Source organism: Rhamphochromis sp. 'chilingali' (assembly GCF_963969265.1).
Source record: "Rhamphochromis sp. 'chilingali' genome assembly, chromosome: 10".
Classification (NCBI taxonomy): Eukaryota; Metazoa; Chordata; class Actinopteri; order Cichliformes; family Cichlidae; genus Rhamphochromis; species Rhamphochromis sp. 'chilingali'.
Genome location: NC_137937.1, coordinates 24,373,254 through 24,400,953, shown reverse-complemented (window position 1 = coordinate 24,400,953; position 27,700 = coordinate 24,373,254). Strand labels below are relative to the sequence as shown.

The 27,700-nt window shown below is 38.8% G+C and overlaps 1 protein-coding gene and 1 long non-coding RNA gene across 2 annotated transcripts in view; one reads left to right on the top strand and one right to left on the bottom strand.

Moving 5' to 3' along the window:
* The window catches only part of grid2 (glutamate receptor, ionotropic, delta 2), a 539,815-nt gene that overhangs the window by 172,824 nt on the left and 339,291 nt on the right, over nucleotides 1-27,700 (bottom strand). The window contains exon 5 of the mRNA XM_080893112.1: nucleotides 6,409-6,462. Within this exon, the coding sequence (XP_080749238.1) occupies nucleotides 6,409-6,462 (54 nt within the window). The remainder of the gene's footprint in view (nucleotides 1-6,408; nucleotides 6,463-27,700) is intronic.
* The window catches only part of LOC308403567, an 82,361-nt gene continuing 71,136 nt past the window's right edge, over nucleotides 16,476-27,700 (top strand). Inside the window, exon 1 of the long non-coding RNA XR_013972935.1 lies at nucleotides 16,476-16,517. This is a non-coding gene — a long non-coding RNA (uncharacterized lncRNA). The remainder of the gene's footprint in view (nucleotides 16,518-27,700) is intronic.

Here is a 27,700-nt window from a genome sequence, read left to right as displayed (position 1 = left end):
TTTTACTTCCTTTGTATGTGTATGCAGTGATTGTGTTTGTGTGTGATTTCATGTGTCTTTTGTGCCCATGCCAGTCTGTGCATAAATCAGTCAGGTTTTTTTTTTTATGAGACTGTTTTTAAGCCGTACAATCATGAAAAACCCTTATGATTCCCTTGTGTATGCACCTGAGTCCGCTTGATAGGATTGAAAGGACTCAGATTATGCACATGCACAAACAATCCATCACACACACACTTTGTATTAGTGAAGGGTAATATTATAGATAACACACCTCATTGACTAATAGGAATGGATTTTAATTGAGTGTAATTAACGTCCATTAAGACCCGTGAGTCCTCATGGGATATGATCAATGGTGATTAGAGGTTGTTTTATATGGACTTTATTGGTATACCCAGTGTCATCTGCACTAATAAGGATGATGTATTGCCTTTGCAATGGCCCCTAGATCTCCACACCACCAGACACAAAAATATTCATTTGCTTCTGCTTAGAAGTTGATTTTCAAGTTTCTGCTTTTTATACTTTTACCTCTGTGGTCATATTTTACTGGAACCAGATGTAGTTCTACAGTGGATTTCAATTATTTATAAAAGTTAACAACAAAAGAATGGAATTTATACCTTGACAAATTACTCAAACAACTTAACATGTTTAACCTTGCATTAACACTCTGCGCTCTGAAGTATATACTTTCTAAACAGTCCAAATAAGGAATCCGTTTGCTGGCTTAGGGGTGAAAACGTGGCAAAAATCCCAAACAGCTGAAGACATAAAACCCTGAAGGGGACTGAATTACAAAGCCAACAAAAAAAAGAAGATCCAGAGCAGAGAGAAAATGCTGAAAATTGCTAAAAAGGCAGATTTGTGGGCCGAAAGAGAATTAAGATGCACAGCAGGCCGTCAAGGGCATGCAAAGAAAGATCGGTAGACAAAAATTATCCAGAGTGCACCACTCAAAGGATCAAATGCAAACAAATATAGATGAACCAACACACAGCAAAAACAGAGACAAAGACACACTTAATTGGGAGGTTTGAGGTTTGCCCTCTAAACAGGGATTTGTCCCTCTTCCTTTGTCATGTTCTGTTTGGCTCTTTGTCTGGATCTCCCTGGGGATAAACTAAAGTGACATCACCCAGTGTGACTTTCAGTGCTCTGAAAGTTGTTAGCCTTTTAACAGCTAAGACAAAATGAATATGACACATGGATGCACATACAGTAGACCGGCGTGAAGAAACACACATGCTCTCATCTACAACCCTAGAGTCTCGGGAAGGAGAGGGTACTGCTACACAGTTGATATTAACCTCATATAATCACTTCGCTCTTTTTCACGAGTTTCACTTTACCCCAACCTTCCCTCAGGCCACTAACCATTAACCTTTCATGGACTTCTTCAATCAAAACATTATAAGACCAACGCTAAATGCCTCTGCAACACTGAGTTAAAATAGGGGTGAGGTTCGAGTTGGATTTACAACAATGACCCTGAAACATCCATGAAATAATTACTGCTCATTATCTAATTACCAGCTCAAAATTTTAATTCTTTAATTCCCTCTTTCATGCCCATCGTCATTTTTGTCTAGTTTCAAATTACTTACTCAGTCTTTTAGTCCTAACCAACAACTGAACAAAGGTGAGATTGTTTTATCACTCATTCCTTTTAATCCTCTTAAAGATTAGCATTTAATTACAATATCATTTGGTCCTTATGTCGGTGTTGTGGGCTTAAATTCTACACACCAAGGCCAGCTACCTCAAACTAAACACACTAGGTCAGTCATGACAGCCAGAATGCCCTAAACCTAATTTCTGGAGTTCATCATGAGCTGTTTACTCTGTAAATCAAATCCGTTCAATTTATCCCCATTCTTGTCGACCATTTTACCCTTATCCAGATACTTCTTTCCCCATGGTATTTCTCCCCTTCCCTTTCATTTCTCTTGGATGACAGGAGAAAGCTACTTTTATTTATTTTTGGGGGGGTTTTCTGTTTGTCCTCCGCTACTCAACTGCTGAGCCCATCAGTGCCCATAATAATCTCCTCTGGCTTTAAGTCTTCTCACATGTTCACTTCAGGAAAGAATAAAAAAAAAAAAGAGCATGAAGAAGAGAGAGACTAGGATGAATGAAGCTGTTCAAAGCAATACTCAGAAGAAAGTATAACCCAAAATTCACTACAGTCTGCTGTATTACACCAGCCTACCTGCTGGTGATAGGAGATCAGTAAGCACAGTGTATTACAATGTGAATGTTAGACATGATGGAAGTGATAAGACTAACATCCCATATCTGATAATGTCTAGATAAATATTAAATCTTTAAGAAATGCATTACATCCATAAAGGCTTCAAAAAGCAAAGAAGGGTAAAAGAAAGTAAAATGGGATTTAACTAATAATCATATTATTTAAACTATTGCCGTTAGTGTTAAGAAAGGGAGGGTTGTAGCACACGGCCACAGAAGAAATGTACTTTAAGTCTTTAAATCCTTAAATTCTATTAGATTTAGAAGGTTGATAGAAAGAACGCATCAAGATGATGGAGAAAATCTGCGGCAAAGTGAAATACCATGCAAACACACAACACACCAACACTATGCAGACAAGTTATGAGGCAGGAGCAAGGACAGAATTATGATCAAATGTGTTCTAATTCAGATTTCCAAGCCATGCAGGGAAAGGTGGATGAGAGAGGTGCCACGTTTTCCTTCAACAAGGCAAAAAAAAAAAGATCCGACAGTTTCGGCGTAGCCACTTATTAACAACAAGGGTATAAGATAGCTGAAGTCATAGCGAGCAATTTCAAGCTGTGGACACAGTATGCACAAATGTAGACTCATTCTCTCCCAGCAAGTCCTTCTGGAGCAGCAAATAAAATTGTTCTTTAACTTAGCTGAGATTGCAGCCTTAAGTTAGAGTCACTTTGTATCCTTAATCTGTTTCCAAGAACAATAAATGAAACTAACCACCACACAGTAGGCTTTAATAGAGTTCAATTATGCGAAAGTCTGTAGAATGTTCTTAAATTGGACAAGACCTCATAATCCAGCAATTATATTTAAAAAAAAAAAGAAAATCCGAATAGTTCCAGTTACATGGCTTTCATAGTGACGTGTTAAGCTCCAAATTGACAGAAAATGCTAATCTCAAAGCATCTTATTACTATGCATTTTTCCTCTGAGAGGCAGAAGAGACAGACGAATGGAGCGAAAGAAGAACAAAAAGGAAACGGGTGTGAACGACCACAGAAAAGATCAAGAATAACGAATAATGGGGAAATTGTGAATGAGCGGGGTCAATAGTGGAGTTATCCTCCAAAATGTAAGGGGCAAACAGAGAGAAAGAGAAGTCATGAACATCTCTTATCACTTCTTCTCCCCACACCCCTCATCCTCTTCTCCTGAGAAGAGCAAAGGAGATGGGTAAAGGAAGGATGATCAATTATGAACTGTGAACTCCCCCTCAGTGGGGCTGTCTGACTGTTGGCTGTAGATAAAGCACAGTTATGACAACCATACAGTACCCTCTCATCCATAATAATCTACAGGGATGGAGAGGACTTTCACACATAGGAATATTCATTCTCCACAGAAGAAGTACAAGAGGACATTCTATATGACAAAATATTTTAACCGCTCATCTATTTTAAACACCCTCTGAACCATTTCATGTGGCCAATGGAATATAGTGTGCGCATCACAGAAATCTATGACTATATTTTTGTCTTGATTTTTACATTTTATGCAGGGAGACTTGGTAAGCATTGATTTTTAGCATAAAAAAAACTGTGTGTGTGAGAGAGAGAAAGAGATATAGGAGACAAAGAAGCTCTGTCATTCACAAAAGTCTGAAATTGCTTAGAAATGAGCTTTTTTTTTAAAGTCATAGGTGCCTGACCACTGTTTTTTGCTACCCTCAAAGTAAAGGTTTATCTTCTTTTTTTTAAATAACTAACAAGCAGCTACTTGAGTTTTGCTTATGAATTTATAATTAGTAACAAACCACAGGCAGTACAAAAAGAATAGCTAATGATTACGCAATTTGTAGAGAATGAATCTATATTAGCTGCGGTGCTTCAAACGTATTCATGATCTTATCATCACCTAATGATTCATTCATTCATTCCAATCTGTTCTTTGGAAACGCGGTTTTATCTACTACACACACTGGTGTGAAAAGTGTTGGCCCCTTCCTGATTTCCTGTTTTTTTTTGTATGTTTGTCACTTAAATATTTCAGATAATCAAAGAAATGTAAATATTTGACAAAGATAACAAAAACATTCGAAATGAAGGTCTTTATTATTTACTGGGGAAAAAAATCCAAACCTCCATGGCTTGTATGAAAAAGTGATTGCACTCCCCTCTGGTGTGACATCATTGGAAAGCTAAGTTCAATTTCTTTAGTCATATATGACTAAAGTGGCAGTAGCCAGGCCTGATTACTGCCACTGTTCTCAATCAAGAAATCACTAAAATAGGATCTGCTTTACAAAGTGGAGTAGACCAAAAGTTTCTTAAAAGCCAGACATCATGCTGCGATCCCACGAAATTCAGGAACAAATGAAAAACAAAGCCTTTTCCACATCTATCAATGTGGAAAAGGTTATAAGCCATTTCTAAAGCTGTACGAAGAGTAAGGAGATGGGTACGGGGTTTGTTGTGAGGCCACATAAACAACCCAAAACATCCCTCCTCCATCACTGTGCTTGACAGTTGTTATGAGGTATTTGTGGTGTGGTTTTGTTGTGTTTCGCTAAACGTGGCACTGAGCATTATGTCCAAACATTTCCACTTTGGTTTTAGATGTAAAACATGCAGCCATGCTCTTATATAGACCTATTCTGTTCCTGCTGTAGGCAGGAAAACAGAACAGCTGTGCCGTGGACCGGTCTTTGTTTAGAATTTTTAAGCAGTTAATAAAAGGCTAGAATGTTGCCAGATGACAGCTTACAGTTTCAGGACTTCACCAGTGTTTCCTCCTTTGCTTTTTTTGTAACAGAAGCCTACATTTATGTGACTGGTCCAAGAACTCAGACTGAAAGCAAAGTATAGTTTATTAGGCCGCTGAATCCGTATTTAGCCAAACAGGCATCTAAATAATGATAGTCTTCTTCACAGGCTGCTTGTTATTGCCATCAGAAAAACAAAATATACTAAGACATCTTGTAAAAGCAAGCTTTTGTCAAAATCCCTAATGGTACATGGGAAATGGACATTATGATATGCATTCTATTTTATTTAGCAGATAAGTGACATAAAAAGCCCTGTCTGAAGTAATTAAGTAAAACAGAGTCATTGTTTTGGTCTGATTTATTCACATTTTACATCTGAACAATCATGTTGAATAAAAACCAGGGCTCCCTTGGTTTCCTCCACTCTGTTGAAGTGAGAAAATACAATAAATAAATAAAAAAAAGTTGAGGGGTTATCTAAGGTACTGGGGGAGATTGTAAGTGTTACTGGAGCCTCAAAGTCTCAAAATCTCCACTAAACATCAAAGAGAAGAAGATTGGCTGTCCTGCAGAACTAATGGATGTCATGCATTCCAATGCATGAAGAGAAACACTCTCTTTGCATAACCGAGCAAATAATAGGACTAGCAGCAGTTAGCAGCAGTGTTATGCTACAGTTAGAGGCTTGAAAATGGAAGAGAGAGAAAAAGAGAGAAACTACAGTACACTCAAGCATCTAGATATATTTTCTTGTTTTGTCCCACATTGCGTGTACGCTGCTTTTTGCTCTTCTCCGATGTATCTGCTTGTGTATATGGTTGTGTGTTTGTTAGTGTGTGGCAGAATGGGCTCCCTGTTGTGCCCTGCAAGTTCATTGTAATGCCCGAGGCTGCCAAGACACACTGCATTAGCTTGTAGTGCACATACACCCCCTAACATGCACACGCACACGCAAAAAATGTAGCTAATTCTGCTGTTTTTCTAAAAGGCATTTCTCGCGAAGCAAGATCAAAGATCGGCTCCTATTCAAAATTAATGGGAAATTACAGCCAGCATTAAAGTTTCATTATGTTTCGCTTATGACCAGCGCTCACTCTGATCAGCGATCATGAACGGATGAGAGAAATACACAGGGTGATAACTGTACACTCTGAGGGACAGGAAATTGACTTTGTGAACTGTTTGGTCTTGTCTACAACTGTTAATCCAAAAAAGCATTGAACTAGAACTGATTGTGAACTTTTAAAGGTCATCCACCGATGGCATGTGTGTTTTTGTAAAAACTGATGTGAAACAAAAAGAGCCAAGTTTTCTCTCAAATATCCAAAAGATAGGAGTCAAAAAAGGGTTTTTGGATATACAGCCAGAAGTATTCACAGAATAAATAAAAGAACAAGGTCAACACAAAGCATACAAAGTACATGATACACTGTCATGGCACTTACCTCGTTAATCAGGATCCAGTGACAATCGAAGGCCACCAGGTTTGTCTCCACCACCTACGAAAACACAAGACACAACATTTTCTTTTAAAATTGCGCTTAATCTCTGTGACCAACAAAGGCAACAGTGGTCGGGCTTTTTATGATTTACAGTAAAATAAATTATTACAGACTTTCATATAAAGGCTACTGTCATTGTGAATCACGACTTCTAAAGTGTGAATATGATGGTAAACAATTTAGTGGAAAGCTGCAACGGTGAAGCGTGAAGGTGTGAAGCTCGACACAGAATTTCTATCAAAGGTGCTCAAGGTATCAGTCAAAAATCTTTTCAAACACATGCAAATGTAGTCATGCTTGCCTGACCCAAATACAGCCTTCAACATCAAGTATTTTATCACTTTACACAATTTAGGCAAACTTCTGAGGGGATTTCATTTGCTTTTCCTCCTGCAGTGATCTCTGTGTGTGCGAATAACACAAGACAAAATCAGGGGCAAACAAAAAATGCCTCAGAATTGTGTGTTTTTCAGCCTAGAGAAAAACAAAACAGTCTCCATGAAGTGCAACTTAAATATTTATATGTGTCTATCTAACCAGCAGCTACACAAATGTTAAACGCTGCAGTGAGGACACATTGGAAAAGGGCTGTCTACCGCAGAGAACAGAGAGAGAACAGTACTATAGTCAAGGCTAAACCTTTGGAACTTCAGACATACCTGCAGTATATTTGCACATATCGTACATTTCTATTAAAAGGCTAATCTGCTCTGCTATATACGTATAGCAGTAACAGTTCTTTGTGTGTGTGTGTGTGCGTGTGTGTGCACGTGTGTGTTATTCGTCTGTGATCACTTTTAACAATGACATATGATATGAGGACATCAATGACATAATAAGTAGATATTTTTGTTTGTGTGTGTGAGTGTGTGTTTGAATAAAACAACAGACTTCTTCTCATTAGTATTTGGAGTATTTGGTATTGATCTATTGAACCTAATCTAATTAGCTTTGTCTTTAACACAGTAATCTAGTTCATTACTTTTACCAAAGTCAGTAATCACATTACACTTACTAGCAATTAGTTCAGTTGTGGTAGATAAATGCTCGAGGTTTGCATCAGTGGCAGAAAAAAACAAAACACCCAAAAAAAAAAGACAATTATGTGATGGGAAAAGGAAGAAACTGGTAACGGGAACAGTAAAGGGTCTGCACTTATTAGCATTTATATATTATGCATACTATATTTATATCCCATTTAACCTTTGCTAGGATCCACAAAGAGCTTTGTTATGTGTTTCTCATTTAGCCATTCACACACTGGCAAAGGGCTGGAGCTGGCGAGGTGTTTACCTGCTTTCAGGAGCAACATGGGGTTTAGTATCTTTCCCAGGGACTCTTTGGCACATGAAGGCGATCAGCCCTCCAACCCCATGACTACTGGACAGCCTGCTCTAAAACCTGAGTCATGGCCAACCCCATGCATCTTAAGCAATGTCATGGTGAACTGCAAAATTAAACATTTACTGAACAGACTGAACAGAGATCAGAGGGTTGAGTATTCTTACCTTGCTTTTGACTTTCTTCTGTCAAAAACCCTCACCTCTCATCCCATCATCGGGCTTTAATTACTCACTTCTCACTCTGTGACTGCTCCTACTCCTTTTCTTCGCTCGCTCTCAGCCCTTCTCCCTTCAATCCCAGAGTAAAAATAGAGTGCCACTCATATTATCATTAGCTATAATTGTCTAGGTGACTATAGAACATCACGCCATAAAACACTTTTTAAACAAAAGGCAACAGCTGGAGAGGGTGGCGGTGTGTGGCTAATAATGGTTTAATCTCCCACCGAATCGCCATAAAACTTATAACACAGAAGGCTGCTGTAAAACACTCGACAGAAAACATAGTTTCGACATAGACAAGGTGTAAGGCGGAGTGACTGAGCTGTAAGACACAATATTTTTCTTAATTTTAGTTTTTTCTGTCAGAACCTCTGTTCCCCTCTACTTTCACTTATCCCCTCCATGTACGGGATCTGAAATGTAAGTAATGTGGTTTTTGTCGTTTTGTCCTGTCACAATGTTTCTGTTTATCTCCACTGAAAAATTGAATGAGTGGGCAGCGATAAAGGCAAAAAGGAGAGGGGAGAAAGACAACACAAGTTTCTCAAACTCAACTTTTCTGGTCAGCTCTCTTTCTGGCTTAATGTCCTTTTTTGCAGTCCTCTCTCTTGGTATTAATTATGAGTATTTGTGTGGGATTGCTTGCAATATTTCCGCTTTTTAAATATGAAAAACTTTAATCTGATATTTTATTCAAGATCATGGGAAAGTGAATGTGCTTGGACTGCAACATTGCTAAGCCAGATAGTACGTGGGTAGTAGACCACAAACAAAGTTTTTACAGCAGAATATTACTTTGTAATGAGCTGATAAATGATCTTCACCTGTCAGCGGTTTCAGTGTTGTGGTTGTCTGGTGTCGCTGCTTGTACGCAACTACTGCTGGTTCTGTAGTAAGTGCTTCCACTTTTCCCATTATGACCTCCCTCTAGCATCCGTATGGACAGATGTTTTAAGCTAATTAGTGAAATGGAAGATTCATAGAACTAGACATGACTCCTCAGGGGTTGGAATTGTTCAATACACTCTCTCAGACAAACACACACACACACATATTCACACTCATACACACACAAGAACCAAACACCCACAGCTACAACAATTACTGCTGCTAAGTCCCGAGGCTGGTTTGTCTGTGTGCTTGCCCTTGTGTATTTGTCCAGATGTACACACACTTACAAAACATTACAGCCTTCGTGCCACCAATGGAGGAAGGTGGGGGGGGGGGGGGGTCACCTGGGCATCATTCCTTTAGTGATAGCAAAGAAATCCTTGTGACCTCTCGGCCCACCTTCACAAAAGCTTCAATTCGCCACAGTTCTTCTTCTCTGAAGTCAGAAGATCGCACTAAAACCAGCTCCGTGGTCTGAGACAAATCCAATCACCTAGTGTCAATATAAGTAAGCCTTTTCTCAAAGTCTGAAAGCACACACAGAGAACTAAGACTGATCTGTAACATCATGCTACAGCGCACACCAGTCTTGTACGTGTTTATCAAGCGGCCGTGGGACCACCAAACACTGTTTTGATCCTGCAAATGACCTCTGCTCACCTGTCACTCCCGAATGAGTACAACAAAGAGAAATTGTTGATTTTGGCAAATGGTTTAGCTTGACACACAAGTGTCAGGGTTTGCCGCTCACACTGAGGTCTGACTTGACAAAAGAGGGCGTATTGCTAATATTTTACTCACACACGTTATGCTAATGCACACGCATAATAAATATGAGCCTATACAGCACATTTTAGACAACTGTTCAAACAAACAAGGATATACGACTTCTTTTACAGACTGCTGTATATTCCCTGTATAGTGGGGCACTCTGTGTGAGAGGTTAAGAATGTAAAAGCAGTGGTATGATGCCTGAAGTGAGAGAGTGGGTGTTGTTATTGAATAAAGTGCTCTAAATTAAAAATTAGTAGTGTCATTTAATTTCATGCACTATTTGTGATCAAATCAAGCAAACAGCCTACAGCCAACCCTCCAAACTAGGCATATCCAGCTTCACATTTGAACATGCAAGCACAAGCTGTGAATTTATAAACACACAAAGAAAAAAAATCTATAAACACAAGCACAGTGATCCATTTCTACTTCTTCTTCTTTCACAGTCCAGCCCCTGTTGCATTTCTTGTCTGGAAAGCAAGATGTGCTATATGATTATGCGCCTACTGACACACACACACACACACACACACACACACACACACACACACACACACACACACACTTGAACACTGACATCCAAGTGTGGTTTTTGATCACTGTAATTAATTTGTGTTCCTGTGCGTGCACAAGTGTGTGCCGGTCTGCGCTTGAGTGTGGACATAGGGGTCTGTGATTACTATTATCATCTACAACCCTTCATTCCACCTGGAATCATAATATGAAAGACACTTGGACTAGAACAGAAGAGAAACTTTAGGAAAGCAGGAACAGATGAAAGCGAAACAAAGAGACAGATAAAGAAGTTTACAAACTGATGGAGTGACACAATGCATTATAACCAGTGTTTTACTTCATCTTTTTTATTTTCCATATTTTGTATCAATGATATTTCCAGCTTTTTTTTTTTATCATCTACTTATCTGCTCAGCCACTGTGCTGCTGGAAAATTAAGCTACCCAGTGATTTGAGAATGCTTAGTTAACCAAATAAAGTTATATTTGTGGCAAGGTTTATTTTCATACTTAAAATAATATGATGGAAATCAGAGTCAGGACTCAAAAAGCAGAATCAGAATTAAAATCTGTTAAATCTAAATTATACACAATAAAACAATCTTGCTGTGTTGCATTCATATGAATGGTTTCCAATTTGTTTATTACCAGAGATGGGAGTCTCTCTAGTTCCCACTTTTGGTTTTGATTAGCATGGTTGTCCCACTGTCAGATCAAGCTAGGGATACTTTCTACATAGTCATCTACCATTAACTTGCTCCTCCTTCAGCGACTCTTCCTTCTTTCAAATCTAAGTTACAAAACATATGAAAACTGCAGCTATACAAAACACAAAGCGGGCTTTTACTAACCCATTACCCCCATTTATTCAGCCCGCTACTCAGCCTCCCTGTGCATGAAATAAGCATTTAGCACTCACCAACTGAAGCACTTTTCCCCGAAACATACAGTAACTGCTGTATGTCAGCACCTCACCCACATTGCTCCCACAGTGTGCTTTATGCATGATGCATGGTTGAGATTGTGTGTCTTGATGTCAAGCACGTCTGTTCGTACTGTGCTAAAAGACAAGATGGCAAGCAAAGGGTGGTGCATTATGACTGTGCTCAGCCTGAGCGCTGCCAAAAATGTAATCCACAGAGCAAAGCAAACAGACTTCAGCAATTACAGTGCTAACTAGACTTCTAATGTTAAGCCTCTTTTTTGTGTACATAACTGAATTTCAAAGGGTGTCCCACACCACATTCACCCAAATACATCATCTTGACATTGACATCCTGCTTGTCCTCCTCTTGTGATACCTGCTTGTCATGTAGCGACATAAACTCGCCTGACATGCATGTATCTCTGCATCTGGGATATGACAGTCATAAATGAAGCAGTAAATTATCATGTTAGATAGTGCCTTTGGGAAATAATACAGTGTATCCTGATTTACTGTGTGTCTGTGTATGTAGAAAACAGGCACACAAATACTTTTTTACACAAGCAACAGACAGCTGTTTGCTAACACACAGTAACTGTTGTGTTTTCAAGACTTCGGTGTGCACTATCCAATAAAAACAGTCAGACCACACAGGCATAAACTGTGTAGATGGGTGGCAAATTAAAAGAGAAAAACTGAAACCATTATATAGATCGTGTAGTTCATTTATGCTGCGGTGAGCATTTTGCTGGCATTGTTTGGACCAACTTGTCCCCTTATAGGTAAGGGTCACTGCAAATCAATACAAATCTGTTCTGAGCGATCACCTCTATTCTATGTTGAAGCATTTCCTTCCAGGATCAGTGGTCTTGTCATCTGTGGGTCACGAGGGGGTCAATGAAAAGTGTGGTGATTATGAAAATTATATAAATATATGTAATAGCCTCAAAGGTTGCAACTTTAAAGCAACCAATCAATTTGGTTCTTACTAGTTAATTAACTAATACATTTCCAAGGCCATAGTTAAGACACAATCCAAATTTTAAAACACAAACTAAATAACAAATAATTATAACTGTGGCTTTTACTGTATTTACAGTACATGCTGCCAAAGGAAAACAGCCTTCTTTGTGCTAAACGCGCTTGAGAAACGTGACATGAATCACATGGGTGTAAGACCTGTGCGATTCTTCCCAACAACTAATGACTCTAAATCACTACCATAACTGTTTAATTAGTTTGATCAAGCTGCGGTCACACGCCAATGAACTAAAAAGCCTATAACGGTTGTGCATGCATTGTGAAAACAGAGCGGTAGGTGGAAGAGACACAAAGATACTAAACATTACACAATGTGACTATGCCTGTGTGAGTATTAATTTGTGTGTGTGAGAGTATTTCACAGATTATTGTCTCTTTGGAAATCCTATTTGAATAGTTCTCTCCCGCACACACCTGTCACACTCAACAAAATCAAGGAAAACCTCATCTTGAGTAGATCTCGCACTGTTCACCATCCAATTGCACAAGAGACTGCCATTGCTGATCAATCACTTGCTTTTTGATGAAAACAGGGGAGAAAAGAGCAGCAGAGTCATTCACCTATTCTGAATGCTGTCTGCAGATGTTTTTTTTCAGCAGCAGCTTTCTTTTCTTACTTTCTGTCTTTCTTTTTCCTCTTTATGTCTGACATACTGTATAATGTAAGGCTAGGACAGCAAAGGTCTTGCAAAAGTATGTGTTGTGACGGCAAGGAGTAGCAGGGCCAACATGGAAGGCATCTATCATCCTCAAACTGTGTGTTTTGGTGTGTGTCTGTGTGTGCACAGCGGAGCACACAAGACTTTGCGTGCACTGTATGCGTGTGCTTGTCGGCCTTTTGGTTTATTGATCTGACCACAGATCCGAGCACTGCTGAATCCACAGAGAGATTGTATAACACACGCACAACACAGCGTGCGCGTACAATTGCACGCATTCACCACAACCACCACCAGCAAATATGACGATGTCTATTCAACCTGACATTTAGATATGAACGGATCAATGACTGGAACAAATAGAATAAGCTGTCTTGATAGGCCCAAGGTACATATTTGTCTATGCACGTGTGTGTGTGTGTGTGTGTGTGTGTGTGTGTGTGTGTGCTTGTTCTTTATATTGTTATAGGACTTTAAATGAGTTATAAGCTGCTTTCTCTTGGAGTACAGCAGAAAATGGGGTGTGGTCTTTTCATTTCACACATCACTATTTATGTCCACAACCTATATAAAATATTCCTCTGTCTCTCAAGTTATAGTAGAAAAGTGGCTATTACAGCAAGCTTGACTCAGATCACAAGCTTCCTTCTTTTCAAGGGTTCCTTTTATTTTTTTGGACTCTATTAAAAAATATTAGCAACTATGGAATTATGGAACTAATTTTATTTTCAGTCCAGTCGTGTACCTGACCATTTTCAAAGAAATCTGTTTTTCTGTTTTAATTTAATTTATCAGTTCCACCAAATAGGTAACACATATTATTTGTGTGCATATATCATCACTCTGTCTCTAAACAAATAGCTCAATTTTTTTTAATACATTCTGAGAAAGCCTAGCAGGGGTGTAGAGTGGAGTTGTGTTAAAAATACATTAAAATTTGGTATTAAAGGTCAACTTAATTTTTTAGTGTTTAAAAATAGACTAAAAGACTGATCTGAACTTCAAGTGATATAGTGTTTGTTGACAGTCTGAATGTCTGGAAGTGTGGGAGCTAATTGACCTGAGGCACCAACCAGAGGGCAGCAGGTCCAACAAGTGGTGAGCAGGGTGCAACGGGTCACGTGTGATGGCCCTGCTTTTCCTGAGACAGACTCATGTCCTTAAGAAATTGTACAAAATCCAGCAAAGAGCCGACACAAAAACTGGGTGAAGTGAATAGCCCTTTATTTATCTACTGTTCGCCAGATCCTTGTCAGCATTTGCTTACTGGCAAGTGAGTACAGAGAAAAACAAAGCAGAAGAGAACAGAACACAGGTGAATTAATTTTGAAACAGCAGGTTTATGCTAAATACATATGATTTTCAAAACACAGATACAGAAAGGTTTTTATTTCCAGGTGTAGCAAAGAAAGTAGTGATGCTGCTGCAAGTGAGAGCCCTAACCCTGCACCAAAAAGCCAAAAGGCAGAGGAAAAGTCTGTCTGAAGAAACTGAAACCATAATGTCCCAAAAAGAAGGCTAGACAATATTAAATACGTCTACCTTCTATTCATCTCCCCAGCTGAACAATAAAAATTGAGCTTCATTCATTGTGCCTCATTGAAGATTACATTTACTTAGCTATGTATCTGCATCAATGGCTTGTGAACAAAACACGTTGAAATTTAAAATATGACGTCTAAACTTGCACAAAAAATATAAAATAAAAAATAACCAATACTTTAGCTTGAAGGTCCCCTTTATGGCTCAGTCTCAGTAGAGTTAATATAGTAAAGCATCCTCATTGCAAGTAGAAAAAAATTAATGGTTGCCCAGGGATTACATTTTTTTTCTTTTTCTTTTTTTTTGCATTCAGTGACTGATTGAAGGCACTTGCAGTGACCGACTGGTCATCCAGAGGTTGACTATGCAACACTCTTAACCTCTGGATAACCACTTTCAATCACAAGGTGATTAAATGGGTCACCTGTTGGGAAGCAGCCTGGTTCTAAACAAACTCTGTTCAGCTCAGAGTAACTGCAACAACTCTCAGCCAGATTGGGGAAGGTTTTCAAATAAGTGCTGTCTAATTTAAAAACATGTTGCGAACATCAATCAATTTGAGTCAGTCTGCCTCAATAAGCGTCATACATATGGGACTTTGTAATAGAGGACTCGACTCCCTTGGTTGCTAAGTGTTTGTATTCTGGTGGTATTTCTATATAAAAGCAAGGTTGCTAAACACCAGTGTCACTTTACAGTTCAGTTGCTGTCCTGCAGCAACTATGTCACTATATGTGGAGAAATTTTGAAATTGACTTTCTGTTTAATGTGAATCTGCTGCAACATATTTGCAACTGATTAATCACAGTTAATTACCTAATTATCCCAAACAAATTGAATGTAATTAATAGCTTTAATCCACTCAACTCAATCACAAACTGACGGACTTAACATAGTTGCTCTGAAGATGGCAACTCACCAGGAGTGGCTGACGAACTGCTTCTCGACTGTGAAGCAACAATTTTAAATGCAAGGAAAGTCCAAGCTCATAGTACAGTCATGGTTTTTGTTTTGTTTTTTGGTAGTGCTGTGTTAACCAACCATAGATGGTTAAGATGACAGTTTTTAGTGAACATCAAATGCTAATGTCATGGTTTTAAAGACGTTTACTGCTACTTATAGCTGTGACAATGTATTACTTATCCAAACTTAAAGCTAGGACAAAAGATAACTTATGCTAACTAACTGTAAATAGTATTTACAGTTAGATACCGATATACGTAAGTTATGATTTCACATGTGTTATTCCTTCTGCTCCAAATATAACCAGAGAACATCCACTTCTGTCCAAGAAAATAACACGTTTGCATATGGAGTCAAGGAAAGTCACGTTCTGAATTAGTAACCATAATCATGTAATAACCTTACAACATGAACTTAAGCAATTACCAATGGGGAGAAATAAAAAGTTCATATTAGTGTCATGGAATGAAGGGCTGGTGTTTGAGCAAGTAAAGGGAATAACCAGCTGTATATGGTGAGAGCAGCAGCTGCTGTGGTCCTCAGTTACACATTTGATGTGGTCTCCATGGGTTGAAGCATATGTTAAAGTTTTCAGCTGGAGGAGATGACCCCACTCATGCTTTGCAGTTAATTCTGTAGACCTTGACATACAGTAGGATTGGTAATTTTTACAAACTTTAATTTCTCCTCAGTTTCAAACGATGAAAAGACTAACTTATAAGGATATAAGGCCATTTAAGTATTGTAAAATGATGTAAGCAAACAATGTCAGCTGTGAAATTAAGTTACTGAGCTCACATTTTATTGACACAACTTAAAATTAACTGACTCTGTTAAAGTTACTCTGTAGTTTTGATAGTTTTGATACATAAATTCAACGTGTCTTTCGTGATTTGATCAGAGTAAACAACCTCTACAGTATGCCTTTTACTTCCAAAGACAGAGGGTAGTCATTTTGTGTTAAATTATCCTTGTCAAAAGACAACTGTTCATCTCCAACATGAGGCATCTGTACAGGAGCAAATCTATACCGTGTGGAATTAAAATAAAAACACTTGAAAGATAAAAGTCACATTTGGGTTATCAAAATAAATGGATGGAATGGCATGTGACCTTGTGCTGATTCATTGTGTTTTCACAGGAAACCAACTCTAAACAGCTGCAGCCTGTGCCTGAGGTGGGTGGTAATAAGTTACATTTACTCCTCTACATTTACTTAAACAGCTCTTCTCAGTAAATTGTGCTTGTTTTAATGCCACTTAGCTTTCAGTATGTACACCTAGGAACATTTTAACACAGTAATTGTTAGATCATTTTTTGTGTTATAAGTGCTCTTTAGTGAAAGCATTAGCACAGCAGTATTTTGTTGTTTGCATGCTGTGTGCTGTAGCAAACAGGCCTGTTCATGCAGGAGGCCAGAATTCAGATTAAAAGACACAGCTTTTTGAGCCACACACAAGACTTTTTGGCTCCCCATAGCAGGAGACATGCCATTGTCAAGCAGGAACAGATAGTGTTAGAGGAAACAATTCGTTAAACAAGTACTTGGAGCAATAAAACACAGAGACCTTAGATTTGTCTTTTCAAACGTGCATGGGTGAGGCCCAGAGGAAACTCACACCGAGTCGCAGGCGTTTCCTTTATTTAACAAGCATAGCAAAATAAGTCTCATCAAGACAATGATGAGACTTATTTTCTCAGCTATAACTGTACTCCATGTGCCTCACATAATAACGGGCTTTTACTTCTAACTGACAAGAATTAAATGACTAGAGTAACATAAAGTCCACTTTCAGGTTCTCATTGGTCTTCAGAAGGACTGGAATAAAAAATGCTGTTTAACCTTTCATTTTCTACTTACAGGGAGTGCAGAATTATTAGGCAAGTTGTATTTTTGAGGAATAATTTTATTATTGAACAACAACCATGTTCTCAATGAACCCAAAAAACTCATTAATATCAAAGCTGAATGTTTTTGGAAGTAGTTTTTAGTTTGTTTTTAGTTTTAGCTATTTTAGGGGGATATCTGTGTGTGCAGGTGACTATTACTGTGCAGAATTATTAGGCAACTTAACAAAAAACAAATATATACCCATTTCAATTATTTATTTTTACCAGTGACACCAATATAACATCTCCACATTCACAAATATACATTTCTGACATTCAAAAACAAAACAAAAACAAATCAGCGACCAATATAGCCACCTTTCTTTGCAAGGACACTCAAAAGCCTGCCATCCATGGATTCTGTCAGTGTTTTGATCTGTTCACCATCAACATTGCGTGCAGCAGCAACCACAGCCTCCCAGACACTGTTCAGAGAGGTGTACTGTTTTCCCTCCTTGTAAATCTCACATTTGATGATGGACCACAGGCTCTCAATGGGGTTCAGATCAGGTGAACAAGGAGGCCATGTCATTAGTTTTTCTTCTTTTATACCCTTTCTTGCCAGCCACGCTGTGGAGTACTTGGACGCGTGTGATGGAGCATTGTCCTGCATGAAAATCATGTTTTTCTTGAAGGATGCAGACTTCTTCCTGTACCACTGCTTGAAGAAGGTGTCTTCCAGAAACTGGCAGTAGGACTGGGAGTTGAGCTTGACTCCATCCTCAACCCGAAAAGGCCCCACAAGCTCATCTTTGATGATACCAGCCCAAACCAGTACTCCACCTCCACCTTGCTGGCGTCTGAGTCGGACTGGAGCTCTCTGCCCTTTACCAATCCAGCCACGGGCCCATCCATCTGGCCCATCAAGACTCACTCTCATTTCATCAGTCCATAAAACCTTAGAAAAATCAGTCTTGAGATATTTCTTGGCCCAGTCTTGACGTTTCAGCTTGTGTGTCTTGTTCAGTGGTGGTCGTCTTTCAGCCTTTCTTACCTTGGCCATGTGTCTGAGTATTGCACACCTTGTGCTTTTGGGCACTCCAGTGATGTTGCAGCTCTGAAATATGGCCAAACTGGTGGCAAGTGGCATTTTGGCAGCTGCACGCTTGACTTTTCTCAGTTCATGGGCAGTTATTTTGCGCCTTGGTTTTTCCACACGCTTCTTGCGACCCTGTTGACTATTTTGAATGAAACGCTTGATTGTTCGATGATCACGCTTCAGAAGCTTTGCAATTTTGAGACTGCTGCATCCCTCTGCAAGATATCTCACTATTTTTGACTTTTCTGAGCCTGTCAAGTCCTTCTTTTGACCCATTTTGCCAAACGAAAGGACGTTGCCTAATAATTATGCACACCTGATATAGGGTGTTGATGTCATTAGACCACACCCCTTCTCATTACAGAGATGCACATCACCTAATATGCTTAATTGGTAGTAGGCTTTCGAGCCTATACAGCTTGGAGTAAGACAACATGCATGAAGAGGATGATGTGGACAAAATACTCATTTGCCTAATAATTCTGCACTCCCTGTATACCTCAGTCAAAAGCTGTTTTCACCTGAATTTTGGACAAAACCAGGGAATCAGATCATGATATTTTCCATAGCTGTCTTAAAAATGTCATTTAAAATGGTCCACTTCAGATACATTTACACCAGCTGGACAGAGTGCACAGCAGGCAGTACGTATGACTAGCAGTAACTGCACTGGGATATTAGCCTCACTATTGACACACAGGTGCGGTCCAAAATGACAAATAATCTGCACTCAAAAACTGGCAAGTTTAATGCCTGATCATTTAAGCTTTTTCATGCACCTCTGTCAGGTCGTAATAAAGTTCAAAAACATCGGGGCTGCTGTGCGTGTGTGGTGCTAAAATGGCCACACTTAGACTGCAGCTATTTCAGCGTATACCTGGGTATTACATCTAATGAGTACAGCATACTGACACAAACTAAACAATCTCATTTAGAATTTCAATTACACACTTCATTTACAACAAGAACCTCCCACTATGCTCTTGATCAGAGAGCATGTAGGCTGCTTGATAAATAAGTTATTAAACACAACATGGAGGCAAAATGCCTTCTGCAAAAATCAAATTCACGAGGCACTGTGCCCTGAAACTAAAGCAAAGCTCACATATTAGATCAACTGACCCTAAAGACATATTACATCTTCTGCCTTCTCAATTATCAAATCATTTTAGTCCTCTATTTCCTGCTGGGCCTGTGGGAGGGAGACTTTTTGACACTGAACCTGATCCGATTACAGAGATGAGTGAGAAGTGGATAACGTAGCCGTCTGCAAGCCTGCAAACCATGTTCAAGTGCAGAATTTGTATCTTTTGCATCTGAGAGGAAAAGAGAGAAACCCTCAAGTATATTCTGAGAATCTGAAGTTTTATCAAAACACCATCAACCCCTGTGAGGAGAATCTGTTTATAACAAAACACAGGGAAAGGGATAATGAGATTAAGGGACGGGTGGATAAAAGACAAGAAGAATAGTAAAAGGAAAAAGGTGATATGAAAAATGCAACCACAAGGCAACAGTGAAAAGGCCACATCTTTCAGCCATCTTCAACTATCAGCTATTCTGCAAGCTCTTAAATAATAAGGTGCAATGCAACTGCTCTGGGAGGTCAAAACACCTTCCAAGCTGAGAAAAAGATCCAAACCACATAAGCTAAAACCACAGTTCACAATATTCTCCTCTTGCTACAGTTCAAATATGAAAAAGACTCAAGTTTATTTATAACTATATGAGATTATATACTTAACTGAATTTTAGTAAGGAAACACTTTTTGGAACTGTATTCTTCAGTAGTCAGACATTTTTATCTGTTAGATACTACTTGTACTCTCTGCAAAGAAAAAAAGACAACATTGCACAACAGTGTAAATGTCAGATGTTCTTCTTAAAAGCTACTATGTGGTTTGTGACCATCCAGCCATACACAATAAGAGGCTTTCGGGTAGGCAAGCCTCATTCTTTATTGTCAGCCATAAGTGGGGTACTGTACTTACAGCAACTCTGCGTTTTCTGCTGAAACATTGCATGCTTTTATCAGTTCCCTGTTACCCCCACCACCCCACCCTTCCAAGTCTTTCAACCATGATCATATTCCCATTTGTCCTTTTTCACTGCACACTCTTTCTGGATTCTTCCTTTTCATTTCTGGTTTTATTGTGCTTCATCTCCCTCTGTTTCTCCTTTTTCATTCAACCCAGATAATACCATGTATTAACATCTACTACATCTTCAACACCATAAATCCTATTACAGGCTATGCGCAGAGAGATGGGAGAAAAAGTGAAGTAGAAAGCTTCTTTTCATCCTACTTATTCTATTATTTATCCCTAAACAACACACTCTCATCAGTGGGTGGGTATATCATGGCCAATCTTAAGTTGGGTAACTACTACTGTGTACTCCAACACACGCACTATAATTGGAGGCGGGGGAAGACAGTGAGGGTATATATACAGTACATATTCTGATTTATTTCAGTAACTCACAAGGGCTGCAGAGCAGAACAAGCACTAGCATCACCAGCTGCTGCTCAAAATGGCAGAGTTAGAGTTCATACACCAGATGAGGTACTTATTGTTGCATCAGCATCAGAGTGTATTTGTTCTTATTCATTTATGTGCACAGAGCTTATGCATGCATATATGTGCAGCCTGTGTCACTACAGCCACATTCTCTTTCTGTTGGAAACACGGCACGATTAGGAAATTTCTCCCCTGCTATTTTTTCCCCGTCAAATATTTGCAACACTTCTCTAATACTCAGTGTCTGACTTTTCCTAAAATTGTGTTAAGAAATGTCCCCTATTATAAATTGCCCAGATAAAGGCAAATGTGAAAAATCATTTATAGTTATCATTGCCAGCAGGTACAATTTACCCTGACTGTGCCTAGATCTTTGATTTGGGACATCTTGCATGAAACAGCAGTTTCTCACTTGAAGGACGGCTTGTCCACTGAGCACCACAGGAGGACTAATGATTTGCCAATTTGCGCCATGGCTGGGACCATCACCATTATTGAGCAGGGATATTTTAAATATGCTTGAAACCCAGTGTGTCAGCAGGCTTGACATCAGTAATAATTAAGAAGGCATTAGATTCAACAGCATATACTACATTGGTCTCCAGTAACCAATTAGAGAAAACCGAGGCCACTTTCTTTATGGAAACTGGTTTGAGTGCACAGAGTAATCAATTTTAAGATAGAAACTGAGGATTCCTCCAATTCCTTTAAATTTTGTACTATTTGATTTAAAAAGCTGATAAATTTGCATATTTAAAAATTTCGTGTGGATATTACAACACCTTTTGTGCCAACATTTGTGTCTATTAAACCAAAGCCCTAATAATGTCTCCATGTAATTACCATGTAAGACACAAGTCATAGGACAATCTTCAGTATGGAGACAATGTAAATCAGGATTGCACTTGCTCAGTGAATTATGTGAAGAAGAGTTTAATGATCAGGACATTTTAGGACTGCTGCCATTGTCAGCAATCCAAAAACTTCACCACAAACAGACCTACTGGAGGCAACTGTCGCCAACATATTGTTTCTTGTTTTTATTAATACCTATTGCCCTGCTTTATATCGGTAAAAAACACACATGCTAGTTTTACTTTACTTACACTGTTTTCTTGAGTTCAAATCACCCCGACACACAAGTGTAACCCAGTTCAGACGACACAAATGCATCTTGTAAGAAGTGTTATATAAATATAGTTTATCATTAAATTATTTTATTCCAATAGCAAATACAAAAGGCCCTGCATTTTTTAAGGATATCTTTGCTCGAGGAAAGAGAGAAAAGTTTCAACTATTTGTATGCTTGTAACTATGTTTTGAAAGTGGTTAAAAAAATTGGGAGGGCATAGAGTGCATGAGGAGTGTGCAGGTGAGATTAAGCATCTATGTGTGTGTGTGTTTGCATGAGTATGTAGGTGCTTGTGTACAAAGAAGGAAAACAGAGGAAAGAGAAAGAGGCAACAGATAAGCACATTGCCAAACTGAAAAAAAATGTGCAATGACAACCTTACACAGGCCTTCTCCTCCTATACCCAACCCCCGGCTCCTTCACCACCACACACACCTGTATCATCTCTGAAGTACTTCCTGGCATCCCCATTAGTGGCTCCACTAGCAGCAGTCAATAGTGCTAACCTTTGGTGCTCTACACACACACACACACACACACACGCACACTCACGCACACACGTGTGTATTTATACACACACATATACACACACACACACACACGCACACGCACGCACACACAACCTCTCAGCCCTTTAGTTGTAATGCTCTGTAATCATTGTGCTCCCAGCTCCATGTGCACCGATAAAGCCTTAATGTCATCACACATCACACACACACACACACACACACACACACCCTGTTTGTTAAGATAAGAACATAATACCATCTCTGTCTGGTGATAAAGTTCAAGGAGCCCTTGAAGGGCCCTTTTAAGTGCACTGGAAAATGGTGAGCAGAAAATGCTATCTCTCCAGGTAAGCGTGTGTCTGCTTCGTGTGACACCAAACAGACACACGCAGAAAGTACAAATATTATGACATAACCTCAAAGGGACACGAACCTTCAATAGACCCTGCAGCGAAGGAATACTGTAATTATCAACCTTCGGTTATTTTGTTGTGGTCATGTAGTACAGGTGGTGAGAAAGATTGCTTTGCGCTGGCAAAATAATAAACACACGCACACACGCACACACACACACACACACACACACACACACACACACACACACACACAATAAAACAAACTCCTGCTGGGTTGGCACAAAAGATACACACACACCACAATTTAGGTTGTTTGTGGTAAATGTTCTCCATCAGAATGCTCAGGATGTTACAGTAGAACTGCACACTGACAGCCTATCCCCGAGGCTTGAATCCACACCGCAACCCTATAAATGTCATGAAAACAGCATTCCCCCTAAAAGTGCTGTTCATCTTTTCCATCATAGTCTGAAACCAGTGATGAGAGGTAGATTGGAGAGCTAAAATGTGGGGTTGGTTTTGTCTATGGCAATGTTGCAGCTGCACAAGCAAAAGTGGTAGACAGAGAACCTCCAGAGGGTGATTTAGAAAACTGCAGTAGAGAAAGAAGTCAAAAAGTCCATATGAAGACGTTTAAAGAGAGGTTGCACAATGAAATGTTTTTCATTCTTTTTGAGCAGTTGCCCAAAACACAAATGAAGCTGCGGCTCATTTAAGTCTTCCACTAAATCCACAATAAACCAGAGTTTGGTTTCATCATTATTATCATTATTATTATTATGTCTAGAATCACATCTTTACCGCCTTGGAGTTGTGGGAAGCAATGACACATGTACAGCTCACTCTATGCACTCATGTGAAAAACTAAATATACCCCATGATTTGCTAGCTTGCAGGACCTCCTTTTGCAGCAATGACATCAAGTAAAAATGTTCAGAATCAGTCTCTCACACCATTGTGGAGGCCCCACTCTACTGTAGAAAGTTGCTTCAGGTTATTGAGGTTTACAGAGAATTTATCTGCACGGTTCTCTTAAGGTCCTACCACAGCATTTCAATCAGGTTGAGGTCTGTAATCTGGCTGGGCCATTGCAACACTTTGACACTCTTTACATTCTCTTATAAATTTGTTGGCATTGCATTATCCAATTTGGGCCCGTCTTTAGTTTTCAAACATACACCCTTTGGTATACTGATGAGTTCATGGACAACACAATGACTGCAAGATCCCCAGATTCTGTGGCTGCAAAACAAGCCAAAATCATCACCCTTCTACCACTGTGCTTGACACTTTCTATGGGGTGTTTGTACCGATATGTTGTGTATTTTGTTGTGTTTTTTTGTCAAATGTGGTGTAGTCGTGAAGCTTTTGCTCCAGAAGTCTTCAGACCTAAGCCGTGCTGCCGTGTTTTGTTTTGTTTTTTCTTCTGGCAACCCTTCCAAAAAAGGTCATATTTGTGCACTCTTTTTTTAATTGTGCTGTCTTGAACTTAAACATTAAACATGCTAAATGAGGCTTGTGTAATATAAGGTTTAGCTCTTGGATTTGCTGTATTTTCTCTAAGCATTTCACAGTCTGTGACCTTGAGGTAAATTTGCTGTAACGTCCACTTCTGGGAAGATCGTGGCATTGCGTAAACACATGCTCCAGACCAACTAACTGCCAAAACGTCTGCTTTTATAGAGGTACCCACACTTGCAGTTTTTCAGCTCATCAAGTTCATTTATATTAGCTTGTATCATTGGAGAAACAGTAAGAATGTACTTTGTTTATGATAGGACTGCAATTCTTTCAAAATTTACACCTATTCAAAACATCAAAAGTTGCTTAGAAATGTTCTTCTTCACGTGGCTGTATGTTGCAGATCCACATCCTTTGACTATAGGCCAGATATTTCGACTTTGAAGACTCATTTATCAAATAATTTCAGTCTGGCCATTTTGGCCAATACTATGCTGTCTGGTCTAAGAGGGATCTTTTCTTTCATATCTTTAGGGAACCACTGAGAAAGTGACTGTGTATATGTCTGTGCTGGATGACACAATCTAAATGTCACTTCACGGAAGGAGGAACACCTAAATGCAGCACTTTATTCAGGAGACAAATTTGTCTGTATGTGTTCACATTTATTGACTCTCCTTTGTTCTTGCTCCTTCAGCGTAAGAGAGCACATCTGTGTGTTTTCTCCCGCAGTGTTTACCTCATCCGTTTATTTCATCTCCAAATATTCACCCTTCACATTCTACATCATCTGTTTATATCTAGTTTTCGACGTCTTGTTTCTGAGTCACTCTTAATCATTCTTCCAGTGACCTGTACCAAGAAGTAAATACAATTTTTACACTCATGAAAGTGCCAGGCATGTACTATTAATCAAAACTAACCTGAATAATCTATATTGTAACTGGCAGAAACTCAATAAGTTTCTGTCTTCCCTACAATAACTTAAATCACCACATCTCTGCTCCTCTTTATATTCCACCCCCACATGCCACTTTTTCTACCAGAGTTGCTCTCTCGAGATCTTTTTCATTCTCCTTTCTTTACACACCCACCTTCTTTTCGCAGTAGTCACCTTTACATAACTTTGCTTCGTAAAATAAACTTCATTGCCCTTCACTCGACCCTTTCCCTCCATGCTATTCCATCAAGAACTACTTTCCTATTTTTTACGCCGTCTGCTACATGTCCCGTAATTATAAGGGTCAACATTTGCTCCTCAAGCTCCATTGCCAAAGTAAAGACGCCAACAGAGCAGCAATCTGTGTGTAATGCCAAGATGAAGAAAACCTAAATAACTCGAACAACTCACTCAAACTACCCACAAATCATCATGATAATAACTGTCATTTTCTAACCTTCAATTTTATTTTGACAAGGCCCAGCAATATTTGAGTGGTTAATATAGGAGACATTCAGTAAAAGTTTACTTTAGACTGAGAGAATGCAAAATGGTGCCCTTCATGTGTCAGTAAGCAAACAGCAAAAGAGGAAGCACGTGGGAAGATACGAAAAGAGGGATTATATTGGAGTTTATTTTCAACAATATTGAGTCGCAGTTTGTATATTTCTGTGCTGGCATTCCTCCAAAATCCTTTAATTTCTTATACTATTTGATATTTACTCAAATAGTCCAGTAATACTGTGGTTCTCAGTATAATTAACAATTACTGTGTCAGTCAGCCAGAGTATGAATCTACACCAAAGTTATTAAATCAAACCACTGAATGCATTCATTAATACGCTCAGATTAGCCATGACATCAATCTATCTTGTAAATCGATGCATAATGAATGCTTGCTTAGGAGTTCTTTTTCATTCCTAATATAATATGAAAAATGAAATATAATATACATGTAATACAATATGTCCTGTAGAAAATGTTGTCTTTTTTTACGGTAATTGACAGCAAACATTGTCTCTCACAAGCATATATTTCACGGCCCTTTGGTCCAAAAAGAATCAGGATAATTTATTATAAATTGTGGAAAATTTATATGCAGAGTGTTGATGAGAAAATACATATTCATCAGTGGCAATGGAGCAGGGCAGAATCACAACACCTGATTTAAGGCTCCATTTGCAGTGGAAACCTCTTAATCCCGTCCCCTCGGGGATGATTATAGCAAATGAATTAAAGGGGACATGTAGTGCACATTTCCAGGTCCATATTTTCATTCTGGTGCCCCACTGGTGTATTTTTTGCATGATTTACAATTTAAAAAGACACATTTATCTTAAAATGGCCTTCACGTATTCTCTTGGCTCAGCCTCTGTCCAAAAAAAAAAAAGCCTCTGCAGTGTAATTGTTTGTAAGTCTTCAACCCAGTAAGTCCAATCTATTCTGATAAGCCAGTTTTTAAAACTTGCCCTTGTTTAGGCACAAAAGTATAAAAGATTCTCTGTGCAAACCAAAGTTAATGATTTATGATGCACAAATGATCTGAGTCATGACAATCTATTTAAACTGACCAATTATATGCTTCCCCTCACTGAAATCAAAATAGATAAAAAATTCTCAAAACAATTGTCCTTTGGTAAAGTATTGTCCACTGTCAGCAGAATTTACAATGAATGAATTGCCAATGAAGCACCAATCTAAAATGTTTTAAAAAAATCCTATAACAAATTCCATTGTGGCTCATGACCTGAATTTCACCCACCGTCACCCCTTTCAGAAAAGCAGTTGTTCTCACTGTCTCTCATTCCACTATTTCTCTGACTGTTATTTCTGATAATGCGTACCATTATTTTAAACGGGTAAAATCAGCCCCAACCATAAGTCATTATTTTATATAATAGCTTTTTTAAAGGCTTTTTGTTTGATTAAACTGTACATTTAATATACCTGTTTCATCGCAGACATTTTGACTCATTACAGCGAGAAAGCACAGCTGTAATAATGATGGCTCATTAATATGGTTATATTAAGCGCCCAAGACATGACAGTGAATCTGTATGCACCAAAGAAGGGCCTGCCTCAGTGGAGCACAGCCATTATTACTATCCCCCGCTTTCCCTACTGTGATAGCTGAAGACATCTGCTGTGAGAAGGGTTTATATAAGCATGTGGATGTATTTTAAATCAAAGAGAGTCAGAGGAAATCAACATCTACATCTAAAAGTTTTCTACCATCTCATATAGTAACAGCTGCACAGCTGATGAGTCAGTTAGGTATTCATTTGTCAGCATAAACTTTGATACCACACAAAATAATGCCAAACAAAGTATAGCGGAGGGAAATGTTATACATACAGTACAATAATCCTGTGAAATGCCAAGATGCAGTCAACCGAATTTTATCACATTTACCGTAAAGAAAGAATTAAATTAAATGTCTGTCTGCGTCAGTTCAACTTATATTAGCTATATCTTCCATATTCCTACATTTTCTGAATGCAAGGAGATTTTTTT